Source organism: Bos indicus, chromosome 8 (genome assembly GCF_029378745.1).
Source record: "Bos indicus isolate NIAB-ARS_2022 breed Sahiwal x Tharparkar chromosome 8, NIAB-ARS_B.indTharparkar_mat_pri_1.0, whole genome shotgun sequence".
Lineage (NCBI taxonomy): Eukaryota > Metazoa > Chordata > Mammalia > Artiodactyla > Bovidae > Bos > Bos indicus.
This window is the reverse complement of record NC_091767.1, coordinates 59,382,597-59,404,119: the sequence shown is the minus strand read 5'-3', so window position 1 is coordinate 59,404,119 and position 21,523 is coordinate 59,382,597. Positions and strand designations below refer to the sequence as shown.

At 37.9% G+C, this 21,523-nt stretch overlaps 1 protein-coding gene across 4 annotated transcripts in view; it reads right to left on the bottom strand.

Annotated features, from left to right (window-relative positions):
* The window catches only part of UNC13B (unc-13 homolog B), a 212,661-nt gene that overhangs the window by 93,087 nt on the left and 98,051 nt on the right, over positions 1-21,523 (bottom strand). For all 4 annotated transcript variants that reach the window (XM_019966134.2, XM_019966135.2, XM_019966136.2 and 1 more), the window contains exon 8: positions 9,224-9,458. In XM_019966134.2, the coding sequence (XP_019821693.1) occupies positions 9,224-9,458 (235 nt within the window). The remainder of the gene's footprint in view (positions 1-9,223; positions 9,459-21,523) is intronic.

Sequence of the window (21,523 nt, the reverse complement as noted above, 5' to 3'; positions counted from 1 at the left end):
AACTGATGAATCCTTAGAGAGAGGCTGATGTTTATCTCCCTTTATAATTTCATTTTTATTTAAGACATGATTACCAATAGTTTGGGGCTGATTTCTGAGATCCAATATACATTCAAAGTCTTCAGAACCACATGGCCTTTCTTTAAAAGCTACAAAATTTCCTTCAGACTTTTGAGGATTATAGCCTGAAAAATCTAATAGTTGATTCCTTTGGTCATAATCTGACTCAAGTACTTGTGAAAAGGTTCCTAAGTTTAGATACACTGGTCCCTCACTTCTTGGCAAAACTACAGATAAATCAAGTGGGTCATCATTTGGTTCCTCTTCAACATACCACAGTAATTCATCTTCCTTGTCAAGTACTTTAAAACTGTAAGCAGAAACAGTACAATCATCCAACATAATACTTGACAGATCATTTGTCACATTTTGTAGGTCACAATTCAAATACTCTTCATAAGACAAATCAGGTATAAATAAATATGCATACTGCCCAGTAGAATCAGTAAGGAAAAAGTAGATATATTGGCCATCATGGAACATAAAATATCCATAATCACCATCCTCTGATGGCCACCACATTCCATTTTCAAGACATGACAACCACTCCTGATATTCATAACCAACACTTGAAAAAATAAAGTTTTCATCCATTCTTGATGAATCTAGATCAACTATGGGGCGTGTACTCTTCTCATAACCTGAAGAACAACTTAAGTCAATGGGTAATTCTTCTAGTGAATTCTTAGTCTCATTAATTGGAAAATAACAAGAACTTCCATATAATGAGTTAGCTGCCCACATATCACCTCTTAATAAGTAATCTTCATTAAATGCTAACTGGTTGAATGATTCATATGGTAAGTCACACCAAATGACACTGTTTGGATTTGTTCTCCCCTCCGAGATATTTGCATTTTGATCTTTTTGGCAAAAATTTATTGCTGAGTTTTCTGAGTCAGGCCACAAGAAAACATCGGTTGATGGAAATGTATTTTGATTCAACACATAATATACTGGCTGAATTTTTCTGGAATTTTTTGAGAAATCGTTTATATCAGAATCCCAGTCATAAGAGAAAGGACTGTCCATGTCTTCAAAAGACTGATAGTGGTTTGAATGACTAAGAATATTAGTATTTAGTATAGGTGAAGTTGACTTGTTAGAATTTTCATGTAGTTTTGCCTCAAGAACATGATGTGGTATTTGCCTCATAGGCAAAGATTTCTCTGATAGGTCCTGCTGTGCAACTGGAGTGCAGTGAAGTACACTGTTGGCAGAAGAGGGGCAATTCTTTTCACTTTGCTGGTTTTTCCACGTAGGAGGGCAATGATTGTCAACCCCAGCATCAGATAATGGAATGTCTTCTTTAGGTAAAGTCAAGCATCTTTTTATAAAGCCAGAAGTTTCTTGTTTTTCACGATTCCTCTGGTTTTCAGAAGTCACACATGAAGTAACAGGGATCTCATCCGAGGATAAACATTTAGTTCCATTCAAACCTTTTAGGTCACCTAAAGACATGGACTTTGCTGCATCTGGTTTAGAATCAGTCATACTGCTACCGGATATCAAGTTAAAAATTCCAGAGAATAGGCTTGGGGTATTATTCCTGTGAGGAGAGTCATCTTTTTTCACATTTAATTCTTGTTGATTAGACAAGTTTTCTAAAGAAGAAAACCTGTTAAACAGGCTAGAAAAGAGTCCTCCTTGGGTTCTTTTCTCAGAAGCTTTGTCTACAAGTTTGTCATCACTCATTTCATTAACCGAGGTGGGTTTTAAAGTGGTAGAACTAAATGCTAATGAAGAGTCTGGCACTGTTAAGGATGTCACTTGTGTAAGAGCCTTACTTTCTTCTAAAGAATCTGAAGGTATATGTTCTTTGGACACATCTCCAGGAATGTTTAAGGTATCTCTCTCACAGTTCTCTACTGCTGTGTGCTCACTTGAGTTTAATTCCTCTATACTCCCAAATTTCCCAAGATTACTATTAATATTTGGAGCCAAATCACACTTTATTTTAGTAAGTGTGGCATCTTCAGAAGTATTTATTTGGTCACTCTCATTAGATGTCTTTATATCACCAAATTTCCTTAGATTACTATAAATATCTGGAACTGAATTAGATTTTATTGAACGAAGTTTGGTATTTGCATGGCAGTTTCTTTGGACCTCCTCATCAGTGCTTACTGCTGAGCCATGAAAACTCTGGTCATTGACAGTTTTATGGCTGTCAGTGAAAGAAAATTTAAACAAAGGGAACATGCTTCCTTTCTCTTTTAAATCCTGCTGCTTTTCAGAATGACTAAGAACTTTGAGAAATGGAATATGTAATTTTCCATTAAAGGAAAAGGAACATCCATCTTTCTTAGGGTCCCTTTCCCATCCATCTTCTTCCAACTGGTGAATTTTCATAGAGTCTGACAAAGTCTCCTTTGAACAGGTCTCAGGGGAAGTGAGCAAAAACTGGTTAAAATATTTATTGAGTGGCTCCAGGAAATCATCACCAGTAATTTTCTTTCCCTCTAATGGCTCTGAAGATGCCTCTTTATTTGCAGTTCTACTCCCAGCTACACAAGGATGTTCCAAAGTATCCTTGACACATATTTTTGGTTGCTTTGGTGACACAGACAGATCTGTACAGGGTTCTCTTTCCAATAGATTCGCAACATCATCTTTCTTACTTGCAGAAAGAGCTAAGTTAGAAGGTTCAAAGGCTGAGTTAGAAGACAACAAATCCTCACTTACGGGCATTTGGTGGTGGGGAGTTTCTCCATCACTCCTATTTAAAGTGACAATGCTACTGTCATTGCCAAGGGTATCGTCCCTTTGATTTGACCCCAAATCACATACAACAAAGTTTTCCTTTCTTGTTGACTTGCTCTGGTCATCATCGTTTTTGGTTTCATCCTTTTCCGAAAAAAGCTTTAATGGATTTAGCATGCTGAAAACAGACTTTATAACAGAACTCTGACTCTGTGGAGCCGAGTCCCTTCCACCAGTTTCTGTTGCATCCTGAAAGTTTAGATTTCCAGTTGTACTGTTCTTGTGCTCACTTTCAAAAGTTTTGTCCACTTTGCAAAAGTCCTTATTGTCAACTGTTTGAGAAGGTATCGGAGACGGAGATTGTACAGAAGGATCCTTCTCTGATACTGACCTGGCTCTGGGTCTAGATGGCGAATTACTCACCCCTGTTTGATTGAGAGTTTCTGTTTTCTCTGGAACTAAATGAACCAGTTTTTCCACAGAGGTTGTCAGATGCTTTGTGCCTGAATCCACCTTTTCTGAGAGTGAACTAAATAAAGATCCAACAGCACATTTAACTCCATTCAGCTCAGGGAAAGAGATGGCCTTGTCCTTCTCGTTCTTGACAAGGTTTGAAGATGGTATTTGATCCTCAGGCATTTTCTTTTCTGCATTATTAATAGTACTATTATGTTTAAGTGTTTTTTTAGTTTCTGAAAGGGAACCAAATTTATTAATCTCCTCTTCCTTTTCTGCTAAATATTCTGACACTGTTTCTACCAAACACTGAAGCTCATCCATTGTATCAACATAGTCCTCCTTGGGTTCCTCAACACAGGAAAGGGTCATCTCTTCCGTGGGGCACCCAGACAGATCTCTAAGTGTGTCTGTATCACAATTCATCCTTTGGGATGGGAATGAAGGATTTGCTCTATAATATTCTTCTGGAAAACCTCCAATATGATGGAGATTGGATGGATGACATGTTGGTGAGAGTAAACCTTCCTGCTTATCAGAAACAGGAGAACCCAGAAGTTCATCAGAAGTACTGCTGGTAGAATCTTCAAGAATATCTAATGGAGTGAAATTAGTAACATGCTGGTTTAAGTCAGATGACTTTTCATAGTTCTTAAAACAACCAGGAAGATCAAAATCATGATTTTCTAAGTTAGCGGCCCACTTGCCACTCTTAACCACAAATCCATTTTTGTAGGGATGCAAAACTGTGTAGTTTTGTTCCTTCTTTTCAATGTGGCAAAAGTCACAATTTCCAGTGTTAGGATATATACTTTTAAAGTTAGTCTTAGTCCCTGATTTATCATCATATTGTCTTCTTTCACTGTCTTCAAAATGACTATACAAGGGTGTTTTTTTCCTTCTCCTATCTATTGTATCATATTTCTGAGGATATCTGGAGAAAGCAGGCGTTTCAAACTTAAGGTCATAATTAAAGGCAGCAGAGAATTCTGTCTCTTGGCTTTGAGATGGTGCCTTTTTTGAATTCTTGTACTTTGGTTGTATTTGTTGGTTGTAATATTTATCAGTTTTCAAAAGAGTTCTCACTTCTTTTACCTCTGCTTCCTTTAAGTTTATGTTACTGTCTTCTAGAAACTCTTGAGACATTTCCCCCTCTACCTCCTCATATATACATTCTTGCTCTTCATAGTCAACATCAGAGAAAGATGGAATAATTCTAATTTTGTCATTTTGAGCCTGAAAGCCTTGTCTGATGTAAAGAGAAAAATGGAGGAATAGTAAGGCAGGAAAAAAAAAAAGGAGAAACAGGGAAAAGAAAAAAAAAATTGTAAGATTTAGTGCATATTCAATGAGAAAACTAAAATTAGTAAAATTATCTGTCTGATAAAAACCATTCAGACTGAAAAGATATAAGGAAATCCATACATTCTTAATTCAGCATTATAACAACATAGTCAAAAAGTTTTTTCCACATCAGAGAAAGACTACCTATAACAACTTTAAAATACTTCACTTGCTACCGTTAACTACTTATTGTTTTCTAAGAAATAAAGAAGCAAATAATAAGAATATGTTCCATCAATATTTAGAATGTATTTATAATGCCAAAGTTTAGAACTGTTACATAGCCCATGAACATATATCAAGGGATATCAAGAAATCTAAATTTCCTGATGAATTTGGGTCTGAGAAGCCACCAAGCTGTTAACTTGCTGAAGGTTGTATTTTAGGCAGTATAGCCAAGAATATGGTCAAACATACTATTTTTAAAAAGAAAAATATGTAGAAAATATAATAAAAATTTTTGACTACTATAAGTCAAACCTTGTCATAGTACCAAAAAGAGAAAATTATTTAAAGTATCATAATTTGTCATTTGTGAAACCTAAAGGCTACATGCATTGAGGATCACAGTGAAATGAACATATTTTGCATACTGATTACAGAATCAGAAGCTACACATTCAACTTCAGTCAGTGAATACAGAAGACAGCCGACCTTTCTTTCACTGAAGTTAAAGACTGCCTATTTCCTGTGTACCAAGGTGGGGGTGTAGAGAAGGCCTGCAGACTAGGAGTCTGTCAGCTCAGTGTGTTCTTCTATAGATCTAACATCTGATAGCATTTATTTAGGAAACAGAAACAACATCAAAGTGTCACTTAGCCTCTAAAGAGCCATCAAGAGTGAGACGGATATTCTTTTGATACCCCTCAACACTAGAGATATGCTTAATAACTCACAAAGTCCAACACCATTGTCAAACCTCCAATTATGCATTTTTATATAATATACATACATTTCCCATTATTCTGGTTATTCCCATTATTTGCTTGAGTGAGGGAAACCAATTTATACATACATATATATGTGTGTGTGTGTGTGTATATATATATATATATACAAACACACATAAAATACGCAGTTTCATTATTCTCAGATATTCTCAAAAAGTCAAACTAACTCACTCCATCCTAGAAGAAGTCTTTATCATTGCAACGTAAATCAGTCAATAGCCATGGCTGTGGTAATAGAAACTACTTATTTGTACATTTCTAGTTTACTGGAAGGTACTACAAACTGTTGGTTCAATCAAGGATTTTAAATTCTTCCTTAAAAGCCCTAACTTAAGGTCTTAGACTATTTCCAAGAACTTAGTATTTACAGTAATAGAAGTTTAAAAACCAAACTAGTGATACAATTTCTTCAAAAAATTTTTAAAGAAAAATCAAGTCAAAAATTTGTTAAAAATGTCGGTAATACAAGTTTACTTAAAAATCATGTTAACGTCTTCTTTGCTGGAGATGCTAAAACATTTACTCTTTAATCTCATTTCATATACTGATACAGAAAACTAATCAAATTTATGTGTGATCAATTAAAGAAAAATTTTAGGAAAAAAAAATTACAACTTAAAGTACAACACTAACGCTCTTCCAAGTGTTACTACAGCAGTGATAACAAGGTGATGATCAGGTAAACTACATATTCTTCTGACAACTGCAGTCATAATTCAAGTTGATGTGCCATTATTATTGCTGGCCTGCACACTCAACGCTTGTAAATACAGAGGGGAAAGAGAGCCAAAACAATTTTTTTTTTGCTATTATGTTTTTTTTCTTAAAGAAAATATAAATAACCAAAACCAAATGAATAAAATAAGCAGTTAATAAACCAGCAAGAAGTAGGGACCAACTTCAGTAGGATTCCTGCCACACTTCTTTTCAGAATTAAATTGTGAACAGTAAGAATTCTACATGATAAAATTTTACTGAAAATACTCTCAGAGATGACAGTAAACAGAGTTAGGATGTTGTCTAGCAGGTATATAACCATCTGAGGTTCAGAATATTTACTCACCAGTTTGATACGGTGGGGAAAACTCTCAGATCATCCTATAATATAGTCAATTTTAGCAACCAAAATTATGAGCTAAATTGGAGTGGTTTTTCAAAAAACTAACCTCCAACCAGTGAAATATTGATTCAGGAAACAATTATCAATGGATGCTAAAATCAATATATAAACAGTTGTTTAAGAAACAGAATATATTCACAACCTCAGGTGTCATCCCAGAGATCCACAATTACAAAGAAGAAAGGTAACTTTAGAGAAATCTGGTATATATACCAGATTAACCCAGAAATCAAATTAAATGTCAACAATAACAAGACAATGTAAAATGTGACTGCTGATGCACTGTGAAGGAAACGTCTATGCAGTGTTTTTGTCAAACATATTTAACCTGATTATAAACCGGAAAAACAATCAGACCAAACTAAATTAAGAGGCATTCTCAAAATTGGTTTGGACTCTTCAAAAAATGTTAGTGTCTCAAAAGATTAAAAATAAAAAAGTAAGGGAATTTTGTGAGATTATAGGAGACTACAGAAACAGGGAAATCACATGTAAGGCACCATACTCTTTAACTGGATCCTGCATCAAAAAGAAAAAAAAAAAAAAAAAATATATATATATATATATAGGAGAAGGAAATAGCAACCCACTCCGGTACTCTTGCCTGGGAAATCCCGTGGACGGAGGAGCCTGGTAGGCTACAGTCCATGGGGTCGCTAAGAGTCAGAGACGACTGAGCGATTTCACTTTCACGCATTGGAGAAGGAAATGGCAACCCACTCCAGTATTCTTGCCTGGAGAATCCCAGGGACAGAGGAGTCTGGTGGGCTGCTGTCTATGGGATCACACAATATCGGACATGACTAAAGCAACTTAGCAGCAGCAGCAGCATAAAGAACATTATTGGGACAACTGAAAAAATTTAAATATGGTCTAGATGCTAAATAATATTGTATCTTTAAATTTCTTTGAGTGTGATCATAATATTATGGTTATATAAAAGAAAGTCCTTTTTCTTGGGAGTTATACGCTGAAGTACCTCCTGGTAAAGTAACTTGGTATCTTCAACTTACTTTCAAATGGTTCAGGAAAAAAGAAAACGCATGTGTGGTACTTCCCTGGCAGTCCAGTGGTTAGGACTCCATGCTTTTACTACCAAGCACATGGGTTCAATCCCTGATTGGGGAGCTAAGATCCCATAAGTTCTAAGGCATGGCCAAAAAAGCAAAAAAATGTATGTGTATATGAATATATATTACAGAGAATGAGACAAAGTAAACATGACAGAATGTTAATACACCTAATGAATCTAGGCTATGTGAATATATGAGAAGTATATATTATTTCTCTAAATTTTAAGTATGATTTTTTTTTTAAGTTTGGGGAAGAGTAGGGAGCATATACAGAGAAGGCAATGGCACCCCACACCAGTACTCTTGCCTGGAAAATCCCATGGAAGGAGGAGCCTGGAAGGCTGCAGTCCATGGGGTCGCTGAGAGTTGGACACAACTGAGCGACTTCACTTTCACTTTTCACTTTCATACATTGGAGAAGGAAATGGCAACCCACTCCAGTGTTCTTGCCTGGAGAATCCCAGGGATGGGGAAGCCTGGTAGGCTGCTGTCTATGGGGTCGCACAGAGTCAGACACAACTGAAGTGACTTAGCAGTAGCAGCAGGGAGCATATATGTATGTATTTGCTTTTATGCTTTTAAGCATATGACAATGGTCTGTGGAAGTGTGCATAAGAAACAAGGGTGGTAGAGAACTAGGAGGCAGGAAGAGGAGGCAATAGAGGAAGACAAACAGGTGTGGGTGGGTAATTCTTTGCTGTGTATTATATTGTACCTTAACATACTTAGGTTGCCGTCTATGGGGTCACACAGAGTCGGACACGACTGAAGAGACTTAGCAGCTTACAGCAGCAACATACTTTTACATTAAATGTTTTATGTATTTAAGAAATTAATAAAAAGCTTTTTTTTAAGTTCCAGCAAAAGTACCGAATCTGCTATAGTGCGATTATATTGGTTTTCTTCTGACATTCCCAGGGAAATATTTAGGTAGGATGAATTACCCAAACATTTAATATCTGTGGGGTTTTTTTTTTTTTAATCTTAATGAAAGGTATATCAAAGTCACTGGGCTGGGCAGAGAGGTGAGCAGGTTTTTTTCAGCCATCTACCCCAAGTGTGTCTGTCCCCACCTACTGATAATAAAGAAAAACTCTTACTGATGGACATACATAAATGTGGGCTTCCTTGGTGGCTCAATCGGTAAAGAACCTGCCTGCAATGTGGGAGACCTGGGTTCGATTCCTGGGTCCAGAAGATCCCCTAGAGAAGGAAATAGCAACTCACTCCAGTATTCTTGCCTGGGAAATCCCATGGACAGAGGAGGCTGGTGGGCTACAATCCATGGGGTTGCAAGAGTCCAACACAACTTAATGACTAAGCCACCATCCCATGCATAAATGTGAACTTTATAAAGAAGAGGGGGAAAAAAAGACTGAGATTCTACATAAAATGGCTGTAGGTTGGTCCACCATACTGCTATATTTCCCCTATCACCTCAGGTACCCAAATCTTTGATGTCAGTTGCATCCTGGGACCTGCCTAGGAAAAGAAAGCATTTTGTTCCCAACACCCACCTGAGGGCCCGCCGCTCTGGATACTCAAGGTCATAACTTTGCACAGAGTCATTGCAAGAGTCCCGGGAACTGCCCTGAAGCAGCAGCTGCTGTGGCAATCGCACAGGCACTGGGAACTGGTGCACAGAAGCGTTGGGCTGGGCAGTTGTATGGTAAGGAGGCGGGATGCTATTGCTGGTCTCACTGCGATAATCACTATCTCGGTCATCCACGGCACTGTCAGGATCTTCAAAAGCTGTGGAATAAGCACAGTCAATCAAAATACCCCAGCTTTATTCAGTTCTCTAGAATTCTTTTCTGCTTCCAACATAGGGAGCCAAAAGCCCGAGCCTTGAGAACAAGAGCAAGCTGAGCTGCCCATGAGCGTAGTGACCTTAAAGTCATGCAAAAAACTGTCTCAATACCCACAAGTCTCTCTCCTTCTCTAACAAGATAAGACAGTTGGTTTAATTTTAGTGCTGATTCTCAGAGGAGTTCCAAGTGGCATTTTCCCAATGCAGAATTTTCTGGAATTCTGTTTCTCTAAGCTATTGTAACCCTAATGAAAACCTACTTTTAAATGTCTTAAATAGATTCTGGTGCTCCACTATTATCAAAATGGGGCAAAAGGGGAAGAAACAGTTTCTTCATCTCTTAGAAAAGCGAAATTTTTGTTTAAAGTTAGCATGATGTTTTCAGACTTTAAAAATACATTAGTGAGTCAAATAAGCAGGTCCACCATTGAAAACTGGTACAGGAAATCAAGAAGGTCAAAGTCAAGACTTAGAAGTCAAGTTCTGTATGCAGCCGAGAACAGCAGCAGTCTTACTGTCTCGCTGCAACACTGGGTTTTTCTAATAATTTCTATTGAGCACCCATACCCTGGGCTCAGAATTCCCATCCCAAGCCTTCATCCCATTTCCTCAGAAGAAGAGGAAAACACATTCACTGCCAATGGGGTCTTACTGACAAAGCAGCTAATTTATCTAATAGCAGTGACTACAATTTCATAGACTTATTTCTGCTTTTCCAGTTAGCACCTGACTGGTCACCATTTTTTTCTTGGTGTTAGCTAAAATGACCAGAGTTACAAATCTTGCTCCAAGCAAAAATAAAAATATGCAACACTGTGCTTGGAAAGGGAGTTCAACCTAACAGTGTTTTGTAGTTTATTTTCCACAGAAGCCATTTCTGACATGATACCCATATGTGTATAATTAATAAGGTCCCATATGTTCTTTCCTGCCAAGTTTCTATTTGGCTCACAATAAGGAAAAGGAACATTCACCATCCCAAAATGTAGATACTTTAAGCAGATGATGGACTCATCTTAGTAATTAAAAAAAAATCTTGGTAGTAATGTGGGCAGCAGAAGCCTCCTAATGACCATAAAATGAGGCTTTTACAATAGCTCATGTAGGAGATAAGAACATATATCCACACAGTGGAAACAGAAGAGAGTTAATGAACTAGAGGAAAAAAAAACAGACAGAAATGATAAAAGCTGGGGACAAATGGAAGGTAACAGGGAAATGGCCCCTTGGCTTCTACGTCAGACAACTTGGTAGATAATCCCACTAAAAGGGAACATGAACATGTGGGTTTCAGACATCGCTCGGGGTTACAGCTGGGAGTAGGGGTAATAAGATCTTATGAGCTTTGCCCACTTAAGTTTAAGGTAACACATGAACAAAAGAAAGGAACAGGGAAGTGAGCAGAACTTCAGGGGGGAAAAATCAGTATGAAAAAGGATAATCTTCAAATGGTCAGGAACAATACCAGTCAAACACGGGGAGAGAAAACACTCTGTTTACAAAGCACTCTGATTACACATTAGGGAAAAGAGACTTTGGAGGTACTGGTTTTAGACCTTGATGCATCTGTTGTGCTGACGACTAGAAAGGATCAAGGGACAAAAACCAGTATGCCATTCAGATGTATTCTTTCTGAATTCACAGAAGGAGTAAATGTGAAGAAGTCAGTGCTGGATTATTCATGCATACAGATGAGGGGGCAGAGGCAACCAAGGAGCCAAAAGTCTACTTAAACTCCAGCAGGAGACTGTGCTATTAGTATATCATCCAGAGACTCAAGATGGGAGTCTCCAAAGCAGCAGCAGTAATAGACAATCCTGTTGACTATGAGTCCAGGAGAGGGTAGCTCAGCCAGAGTTAGGAGCCCAGTATCCTGAGCCAGAAACTACATGCAGAAACCCTTCCTCGCTGCATCTGACCTATGACTCCTGACCTATGATTCCTTAATAATGATCGGCTTTATTTTGCTAAGCTAAGGGGAGGGGTATTCCAAAACACCCCTAAAGGCTGACACATTTCTGTGCTGAAGGAATAAAGGGCAAATAAAGAAGAAGCCGGGAGCAGGAGAAAGTGGGTATGAAAAATAGGAGGAGACTGGAGAAAGGAAATACAAGGACGTGAGGTGAGACAAAGAATAGGAGCAGAATAAAGGTTGGTCAAGGGCAAAAGCCAGCTTTTCTCCCCCTATACCATCCCCAATTTCCTTAGAAAGGAAACATCCTGGCACCACCAAAGCTGATTAGAAACTGAAAAAGGAAATTACAGAAAAGACTTGAGTGAAAGCATCGTACTTTCTGCTACCGCACAGAACCTTTTCATCTAGAACAGAAAACTTCTGGTTTCCCTGAGAAAGAGACACTGAGAACAGGTTTGGTTATTCAGCTTATGGAGGACTTGTGAGCTAGTCTGAGGGCAAAAGTTGAAAAGCCCTTTGAAATTAAAAGGCTGGGAAATTTTACTCATTCAAATATTTATTGAGTGTCCACCAGCTGCAAGGCTAAACAACACAGAAGATTTGGAGTACAGAGTCAGTCTAATAGGAGAGAGAAAATATGGATACAGATACAAGGAAGTATCTATCATGAGAACAGTATAAACCAAATGCTATATGAGTTGCAGATTGGATCACTTCCTGTTAAAATGAACAGGGAAATCATTAAGGAAGTTATGACTCTGAAAGACTGGAGGGTTTTTAATAGGTGAAGATGTGGGTGAGGGGAAATGCCTTCTAGAATCTGGAGAAAAGCAATGGCATGAGTAAAGGTCCAATGATGGGAAAGGATATATATATATATATATAAAAGGTCATATATATTTTTGGCCATATATATTTTTAAAGGCTATGTATATATTTTTATGAAACATTTTATAGCTCATTTAGCAAGTACATAAAAGGACATGAAAGGGAAATGACAGAAATAAACATGGAAGAGTAGGCTGGGACAGAGATGAGCCTCAGGCAGACAGTAGGCACTCAAACAAAACTGAATGATGTATTGAACAGTGAGGTTCTCCAGTATGTGGTGCTCCTGGACTGAGTCTCCATCTTTAAATCCAGAATACAGGCAAAACTTTATCAGAGAAGGAATGAAAATTCAAACTTCTTTTTTTTCACAGGTTACTTCTTTCTACTCGAAAACCTTAATAATCCGAGCTCTCTTAGGCTGTGTTTGCATAGTTTCCTGGTGCAAATACTCAGGATTCAAATCATAGGAAGTACACACTCCATGAGAAATTATAGTGACAGAACAAAATTTGGCCCCTCTTAGCAACTACTGGATACCTAATCACTGAAACTCAATCAACCTGTCCACCTCCCATCAGCCCAGGTAACACAGCCAGTAATGCCAGCCTAGGGCTGTGACTCTTGCTAGAAAGAACTCTCTTAAGTTCTTAGAGAGAGCCCACTGTCTAAGCTCAAGAACAAAGGTGGCCTCTAGCCTAGCTAGACTGCTTCAAGGAAAGTCAAACCAGCCTCTTGTTCACATCACAAAACCAATGACCTCTCCTAGAATGAAATTTCTCCTGCTAGTCATTGTGTCCCTTAGCTAAAAGGCCAAAGGAGGGGCTGATGGCACTTGTCTCTGGAGAAGATAAATCAGGAGACTCTGTCAGGATTATAATTGAAACTCTGAAATTTCTCCATCTCTCTCTGTGTCTCTCACACTCACACGCACACATACACACACATGCATGCACATGCACAGACACAAAGTCTTCAGGAAATCAGCCTGAAAGGATACAACTTTCCACTGCAGCAAATTCTCTCCTGGGCTTCAAGAAGGGGAAGAGGAGGGAATGGCATTATATATGCTTATATGCATGAATATCCAGCCTCAGTCAGAGGGAGTATGTTAAAGGGTAAAATTAAGAAAATTATAAGGTATTCAAATTCTTACATACTCTGTTGGTCTCCCCAGCCCAAATAGGTCCAGTGACCTAAGAAAATCACAAGTGGTAACAAAAAAGAAGAGTGACAGAGACAATTTTAGGATGAATTCAAAGATTATTTTCCATCTCACCAATTAGTATATACTGACTTGAGTCTACCCTACTTGTATTCCATTTATTTTTCATAACATATAGAGAGCATTTGCCTTCTATTGAGCATAAGACAAATCTGCAAAGTACTGTTGCTCTCTGTAACTCACTATCTAGTGAACAAAAAACTACTGCTTCTGTACATACTCTTTTAAATCTCCTTCTGGCCTAGGTGTCTCTCAGAACATCATCACTGAGGACTTACTATATCCTTCCATATTCAAAATGAGAAAAATTTGACCTGCTTCTAAGAAACCCTTCCTTATCTCAATATTCACCAAACCTGAGCCTACTACAATAAATCCACAAGAAACTCAGACCTGGTTACTGTGGGAAAGACAGCAATTCCCTTATTTGGAAGCAATGACATCTAATTTTTCTGCTCTCTATTGAAAATTAAAAACCCAAAGGATGGTATTAATCTCTAGTCTTCTAATATGTAACAAAACTCTGTAGCTTGCAGGGCACTCAGATATAGCCACTTTTTTCTGAATTTCCTATAAATTTTTAAAAGAGTCCATTAAAACACAGAAGCTTCAACCAAAGAAAACTGAAAACATTTCCTACACATTTTTCAAGATTAAAAAATTCAATATTAATTAAATGTAAATCCTATCCCACATCCAAGCTGAATTTGAGGCAACTCAAATCCAACAAAGAAATCACTAAAAATGGGCCTCAATCCCAAGAAACAAGGAACAAGTTGGCTTCATAGTTAAGAATATGGATATTGAAATCAAAGTTAAATTCTTCTGGCTCTTCCATGTACTAGTATATCTTGAAAAAGTTATTATAGATGCTTCCTCATCTGTAATATGAGAACAATAATAATATGAGTCTCATTGGTTTCTATAAGGATTACAAGAGAAAATGTAAGTAGGGTACTTAGCACAGGTCCCTGGAAAATGGTAAGCAATTCACATTTCTTGTTGTTTTGCCATGATGCCAGGTTTTTGCTTGCTTTACAGGTTCCTAACAAATGTTAATAGATAGCAGGAAGATCAGCACACTTCAACAGTTGTAATGTCCACTAAGGGATTGATGACGTCTAGGTTTAAAAGTCCCCAGAGTTCTGAGGGTGCAGCTACCTTAACTGCTTGCCATAAGACTCAAAATTCTGGAAGCAGTGAATGATGCCAACACAGGCTGGATTCACTACCTGAATTAATTCCCAATCCTGAGGAAATGAGACTATGCATGTGACACAGGCTGTTTATACACTGAGGGTCAATTTTCTTCTTACGTACCTACCTTCTTCCTACCACCTATGTCTCTTCTCAGTTTAGTGTGTGATTTAAAAAATTTTAATAATTTAACTTTCTAACCATGAAGTGGGGGTAAAAATTCTCCCAGGCAACTGCAACAGGATAAGTACTGTGTTTCTTTTCAAAAGAAAACTGAAAAATGATCACATGGAACTTTCAAATATGCCTATCAACTTAGATTGCTTCAGGCTGCTTCTCACTGAAACTCTGGGCTCACAGAAGGCTCTCTTGCATTGCACAGCCTCATTCTTAAATGGTCAGCAGCAGTACATAGTAAGTGCTCAATAAATATTTCTTATGTGAATAAATCCAACAAATGACCCAATCCCATCTACTGGGTCCATCTCTAAACCGTGGAAATAACAGTTATGTTCTCTGACTATCCAGTTCCCTATTCTCATTTCAGCCTGGTACCACTGTAAGAGAAACAACACTAGTTTAATTAAGCCAAGTTTCCTTCCCACCCCTCAAAACCACTAAAACATCACACTAGCCAACAGAACTATTACTGTGGAGAATTAGATCTTCCTAGGCATTGTTGTTCAGTCTCTCAGTCATGTCCGACTCTTTGCAACCCCATGGACTGCAGCAGGCCAGGCTTCCCTGTCCTTCACCATCTCCCAGAGCTTGCTCAAACTCATGAACTCACGTCCATTGAGTCAGTGATGCCATCCAACTAACTCATTCTCTGTCATCCCCTTCTCCTCCTGCCTTCAATCTTTCCCAGCATCAGGGTCTTTTCCAATAAGTCATTTCTTCACATCAGGTGGCCAAAGTATTAGAGCTTCATGAGTCCTTCCAATAGATATTCAGGATTGATTTCCTTTAGGATTGATTTGATCTTTCAGTCCAAGGGACTCTCAAAAGTCTTCTCCAACATCACAGTTCAAAAGCATTGATTCTTCAGTGTTCAGCCTTCATTATGGTCCAACACACACACCCATACGTGACTACTGGAAAAACCGTGTCTTTGACTATATGGACCTTTGCTGGTAAAGCAATGTCTCTGCTATACTAGGCATAAGAACCAAGAAAAGGAGGACTGAAGTGTTCCAGGAAACCAAAATTATACATACAAAGGCCCATCAGTAAACTGAGGATAGTTCTAGCATGTCTGAATGAGACTCTGCAGGGTTATGAAAGAACCTGAACAAAGTGAGTCTTGAGTATTAATACATGTATGTTTAAAAATTTAGTAATGTTATGAGTTTGGAATTATTTGGAGGTTAATAGAGAGCTATCACAGCTTTTGAGCAGGGGAGAGACAGGATCAGATTTCTCATTTTAGAAAGAGAATGGTGGTACAGTGTGGCCACAGGTTGGTACAGCAGGTAGACAGGGAGGCTGGTAAGCAGGCTATTGCACTGACCTGACAAAAGCTTGAAATAGGGAAATAGCAGAAGGAGTGGAGAGAAGTAGATATATTTATAAGATATGCTGGAGGTAAAGTCAATAGGGTTTAATAGGTAACTGAATGTGGAAAGTGGAGAAAATAAAGCCTAAATAATATTGCCCAGGTTTTTATCTTGAGTTACTGGGTGGATATGATATCATTCATTAAAGGAAATACAAACTAGAGGAAGGTTGAAAGATGATGAATTCAGTGTTAGATACATTTATCAGCTCCGTAGTATCTATGAGACATCTCAAATGAGTAGGAATGGAAGATAGCTGGATATGTGAGAAAAGAGATATGGAACAAAAGACTTAGATGTTTTCAGAGCACAAGATCCCATGAGTTACAGGAACTTTTCTTCTCTGTCTCTTGCTATATCTATAGTGCCTAAACAGTGTCTGACACAAAGCAGAAGCTCCACAAATATTTGCAACTGAATAGATAAAATATAAGTAAATAAAACAATGAGGTAGAGAGGATAGGACGAGAAAAAAACTGCATATAGGGGAAGAGAGAATCTATGGAATAGACACATTTTTAAAAAAACATTAAAAAAAAAAAAAAAGAACTGACAATACAGTGTTGGTGAGGCTGTGGAGCAACTAGAACTCTCACATGTGGCTGGCAAGAATGTCAAGTGGTAGGCCACCCTGGAAAATAATCTGGGCATTTCTTATGAAGTTACATACACACCATGCAACCCAGAAATACTCCTTCTACATATTTACCTGAGAAAAATAAAAACATGTTCATACAAAATCCTATATACAAATGTTTACAGCTGCTTAATTCATATTCACTAAAAACTAGAAACAAGTGTCCTTCAACTGATGAATAAATAAACTACAGTACATCCATACAGCAGACTACTACTCAGGAATAAAAAGGAATAAACTAATGACACGCATAAATGAATTCCAAATGCATACAATATGTGAAACAAGCCAGACCCAAAGCTACACACTATATAATTCCACTTAAATGACTTTCTGGAAAAGGCAAAACTATAGAGACAGAAAACAGATTAGTGATTGTCACGGGCCAAGAATGGGAGAGGCTGACTATAAAGGGGTTTACAGGAATTTTTAGGGTTGATGGAACTGCTCTATACCTTGACTGTGGTTATGGTTACAAAACTGTATGTGTTTGAAAAAACTCATAAGATTGTACACTAAAAGGGAGAATTTTATTATATGTGAATTATACATTAATAAATCTGAATTTTTAAAAAAGGAAGAGTCCACAAAGGAGCCTGCAAAGAAGCTGGAAAGGAAGAAAACCACGACAATGAGGTCCCTGAAGTCAGGAAAACAAGTTTTCAAGAAAGGAGTGAGTGGTTAACAAGTAGCAGTGCTATAGAGTGATCAAAATAAAACTGAGAATGTGCTACTGAATTTAGAAACAAAAAAGTCACTCTAATTTTAATGACAGAAATTTTAATGAGTGAAAGCTACAGTATAGATTGTTCAGAAGCAAATGGAAGCACAAGTAGTGGAATAAAGAGACATCAAGAGATTCCACAATTCATGCGTAAAACGTGCAATATGAGCAAGGTTGAGGGTACCACTTATCACAGGACATTAGAGAGGAAGCAAAGCGAGAAGAGACACTGGCCAAACATGTTACAGAAAAACCTTCAAGTATGCTAAGAGCTTATTAGAAAATCAGTAACATTCTCATGTTGGGCATTCACACATCGAATGAGTATCAAACTGACAATTTTAATGAGCAGGCTAATGTTTCCTATTCCCTAGAGCTTCGAATGTCTTCAAGTTCACATACTTGACAAATGAATAACCAATTACCCTCTAGCTCAGTGTCACCTGATGCTGTAAGAGTAAGGCAGACTATAAAACTAGAGCCTCCACTGTCAGTGACAGTTTATTTAAAATGTTATGAGCTCTCTTCAGATATATTAGCAAACAAGTATATACATCAAGTCCAAAACCACAGAACTCTGGACACTACACAAAGCCAACACTTCAAAACTATTCCTAAAATTCCTTTCTACTTTTATCTCCCATGTCCAATCTGCCAACAAGCTTAGTAATTAAGTTCATTGAAGTCTCCTTCCAATTGTCCCTTTCTGATAGGTTTCACTCTTCTTAGCGAAGAACTTGTTATCTCATGCTTGAATTATTACAGATTTTGATTGAACTAAGGTCCATCTAGTCAAGGCTATGGTTTTTCCAATAGTCATGTATGGATATGAGAGTTGGACTATAAAGAAAGCTGAGCGCAGAATTGATGCTTTTGAACTGTGGTGTTGGAGAAGTCCCTTGGACTGCAAGGAGATCCAACCAGTCCATCCTAAAGGAAATCAGTCCTGGGTGTTCACTGGAAGGACTGAGGTTGAAGCTGAAACTCCAATATTTTGGCCACCTGATGCAAAGGGCTGACTCATTTGAAAAGACCCTGATGTTGGGAAAGATTGAAGGCAGGAGGAGAAGGGGACGACAGAGAATGAGATGGTTAGATGGCATCACAGACTCAGTGGACATGAGTGTGGGTAAACTGCGGCAGTTGGTGATGGACAGGGAGGCCTGGAGTGCTGCAGTTCATGGGGTCGCAAAGAGTCGGACGCAACTGAGCGACTGAACTGAACTGAAGACCTTCTAAGGGCTTTCCTGGTGTCTCAGATGGTAAAGAATCTGCCTGCAATGCGGGAGACCTGGGTTCAATCCCTGGGTTGAGAAGATCCCTTGGGGAAGGGCATGACCATCCATTCCAGTATTCTTGCCTGGAGAATCCCCATGGACAGAGGAGCCTGGCGGGCTATAGTCCATGGGGTCACAAAGAGTCAGGCAGGACTGAGCGACTAAGCACAGCACGGCAGCAAGACCTTCTAATCTCTGTTCCATTCAATCTATTCAGCAGACTGAAACTAGACTAATTTTCCTAAATCTAGCTTCTAATCACTTCATTATCCTTTCAAAAATACACAAGTCTTTATAAATAAGCATATTTATCGTCCTGGCTCTGGTATCAAATAAACATGAAACCCCATTGCTAACCAGTCCCCCCTCAAACAAAAGTTTTTGTTACTGGCAAACAGATTGTCGCAGCTCCTATGCTTGCTGTACTCAGGAGATAGAAAAAGTAATGAGTCCAATTTCCCTGACCCATCCCCTGACTTCTGAATCTGGAATATCCTTCACTTCTACTCCTTGTTGGTATAATGGAAATGGTTTGAGCTTTGGAATCAAATAAACCTACGTTCAAAGCCATTGCTTACTAGCTGTGTAATCTTAGGCTGGTTAACTTCTCTATACTTCTATTTGTCATTCATAAAGAGTGAAGAGTAATACTACTTCTCAGATTTGCATAAATATTGAAAGTCACATATGTAGCATTTAACTACCATGAGCTAGACAAATGGTAATTATTCAGTAAATATTCCCTATCCTCCCGTATATAGTTGGAACCCATCCTTAAGTTCCACTTAAACAACTCTCTTTGAACAATGCTCAATGACTTCAGTACAGTGTCTCTGTTGACAATCAAAATAAAAGCCATCTGTTTATCTCTTAAAAAGTTAAACATACACCAACCCATATGATCCAGCCGTTCCACTCCTAGGTATTTAACAAGAGAAACGAAAACACATGATCATGCGGATGTTCATATTAATCATAATAACTGGAAACAATCCAAATGTCTATCAACAACTGAATGGATAAATAAAATGTGTATACTCATGTAATAGAAGACTACTCAATAAAAAGAAACAAATTACTGATACACTGGACAAAATGGAACAATCTCAAATTCTTCGGCTGAGTGAAGGAAGCTAGACACAACAGACTACGTGTTATATGTTTCCATTTCACATAAAACTCTAGGAAATAAAATTTAATCTATAGTGATAAAAAAGCCTATCAGTGGTTGCCTGGAGCCAGGGGTGGGGAGAAGGATGAACTGCAAAGAGCATAAGGAAATGTTTAAAGATATGGAAATGTTCTGTATTTTGATTGTGGTGGTAGTTTCACTGGTATATACATCTGTCAAAAGCAATCAAACTCTACACTTCAAATGGGTGACTCTTTTGCATGTACATTATATCTCAACAAAGTTGATTTTTTAAAAAACACTTGCTTTAGAATGTGATGTATTTTACTGCTTGCCTTAGTCCAATGAATCCCATCTCTAGCCTAGGTTTAAGTTCTTGAAAGCAAGATCCAATCTTATATTCCCTTATATTCCTCCCAATGCTCAGCACAGAAATCCTGTACTGAAGGAGATAACAAGTGAATAAAAGCAAGTTCTTCTTAATCTTAGAAAGCAGTGTCTTTAAATTTTAAGAATTACTTGAGACTCTTGTTTAAAATGCAGATTCCTAGACCATATTCCCTTAAATTCTGATTTAAAATGCCTGGAGTAGCATGGGAACCTGCATTGGCTGTTGTAACTGCCTTTTCAATAAGCAACTTGGACTCTAATGCCAAGTGATTCTTGAATTACAATTTGAAAAACAGCTACAGAATCTCCTATATGAAAAACACCAGTCTCCAGACTGAGAACTCCAGCACACTGCTCCTGTGCTGAAGGATGGAGGAAGCAGCCAGATAAGCTCTCCCTTGGGCTTGAAGACCACTGTGATCATACAGGTAACTGAAAAAATTCTACCAAGTCCAGGACCAAATAACTGGTCCCGTTAATAATTAAAAATGAACCCTCTTTCCAGAAGGCAAAGCTTCTGCACTTATTTCTGTTGACTATGCTACAACAACATACTCACAAGCTTCTTCTTCTGCCTACTTCATCCTGTTTCTAGTGGAAAGCATAAGGAATCAGAAATACATGAAAGAAAATAAGGTCTATAATTATCCAACAAAACACCTCCAGACAACTACTACATCACCAATGAATAGTCCAGTGCTGGTCAATTTTTCCATGACAATGAAATGACAAGAGATTTGAGCCCTAGGCTTCAAGTGAACAGCCATCTGTCTAGAACAGCAAAGACAGGACTCACCTATCAATTACTAAATTGTAGTAATTACTAGGTAGCTCACAAAGAACAATGAAGTCAAACATGAGAAATTCCTCTCTTGAGACAGTAGACTAGATGAATACTATAGAGCTTCTCTTTTCATGAAAAAACAGTAAAGAACCTATAATTAAGAAATGTATTGAATACTTTGAACCTAACATAGGGGAATAACAAAAGGAAACTATTGACCAAACTTCCTTGTGAATATAGATATAAAAATCCAAAATAAAATATAAGCAAATCAAACATAGCATTATATTAAAAGAATACTTTTTTTAAAAAAAAGAATGTTTTTTACCATAATCAAGTAGA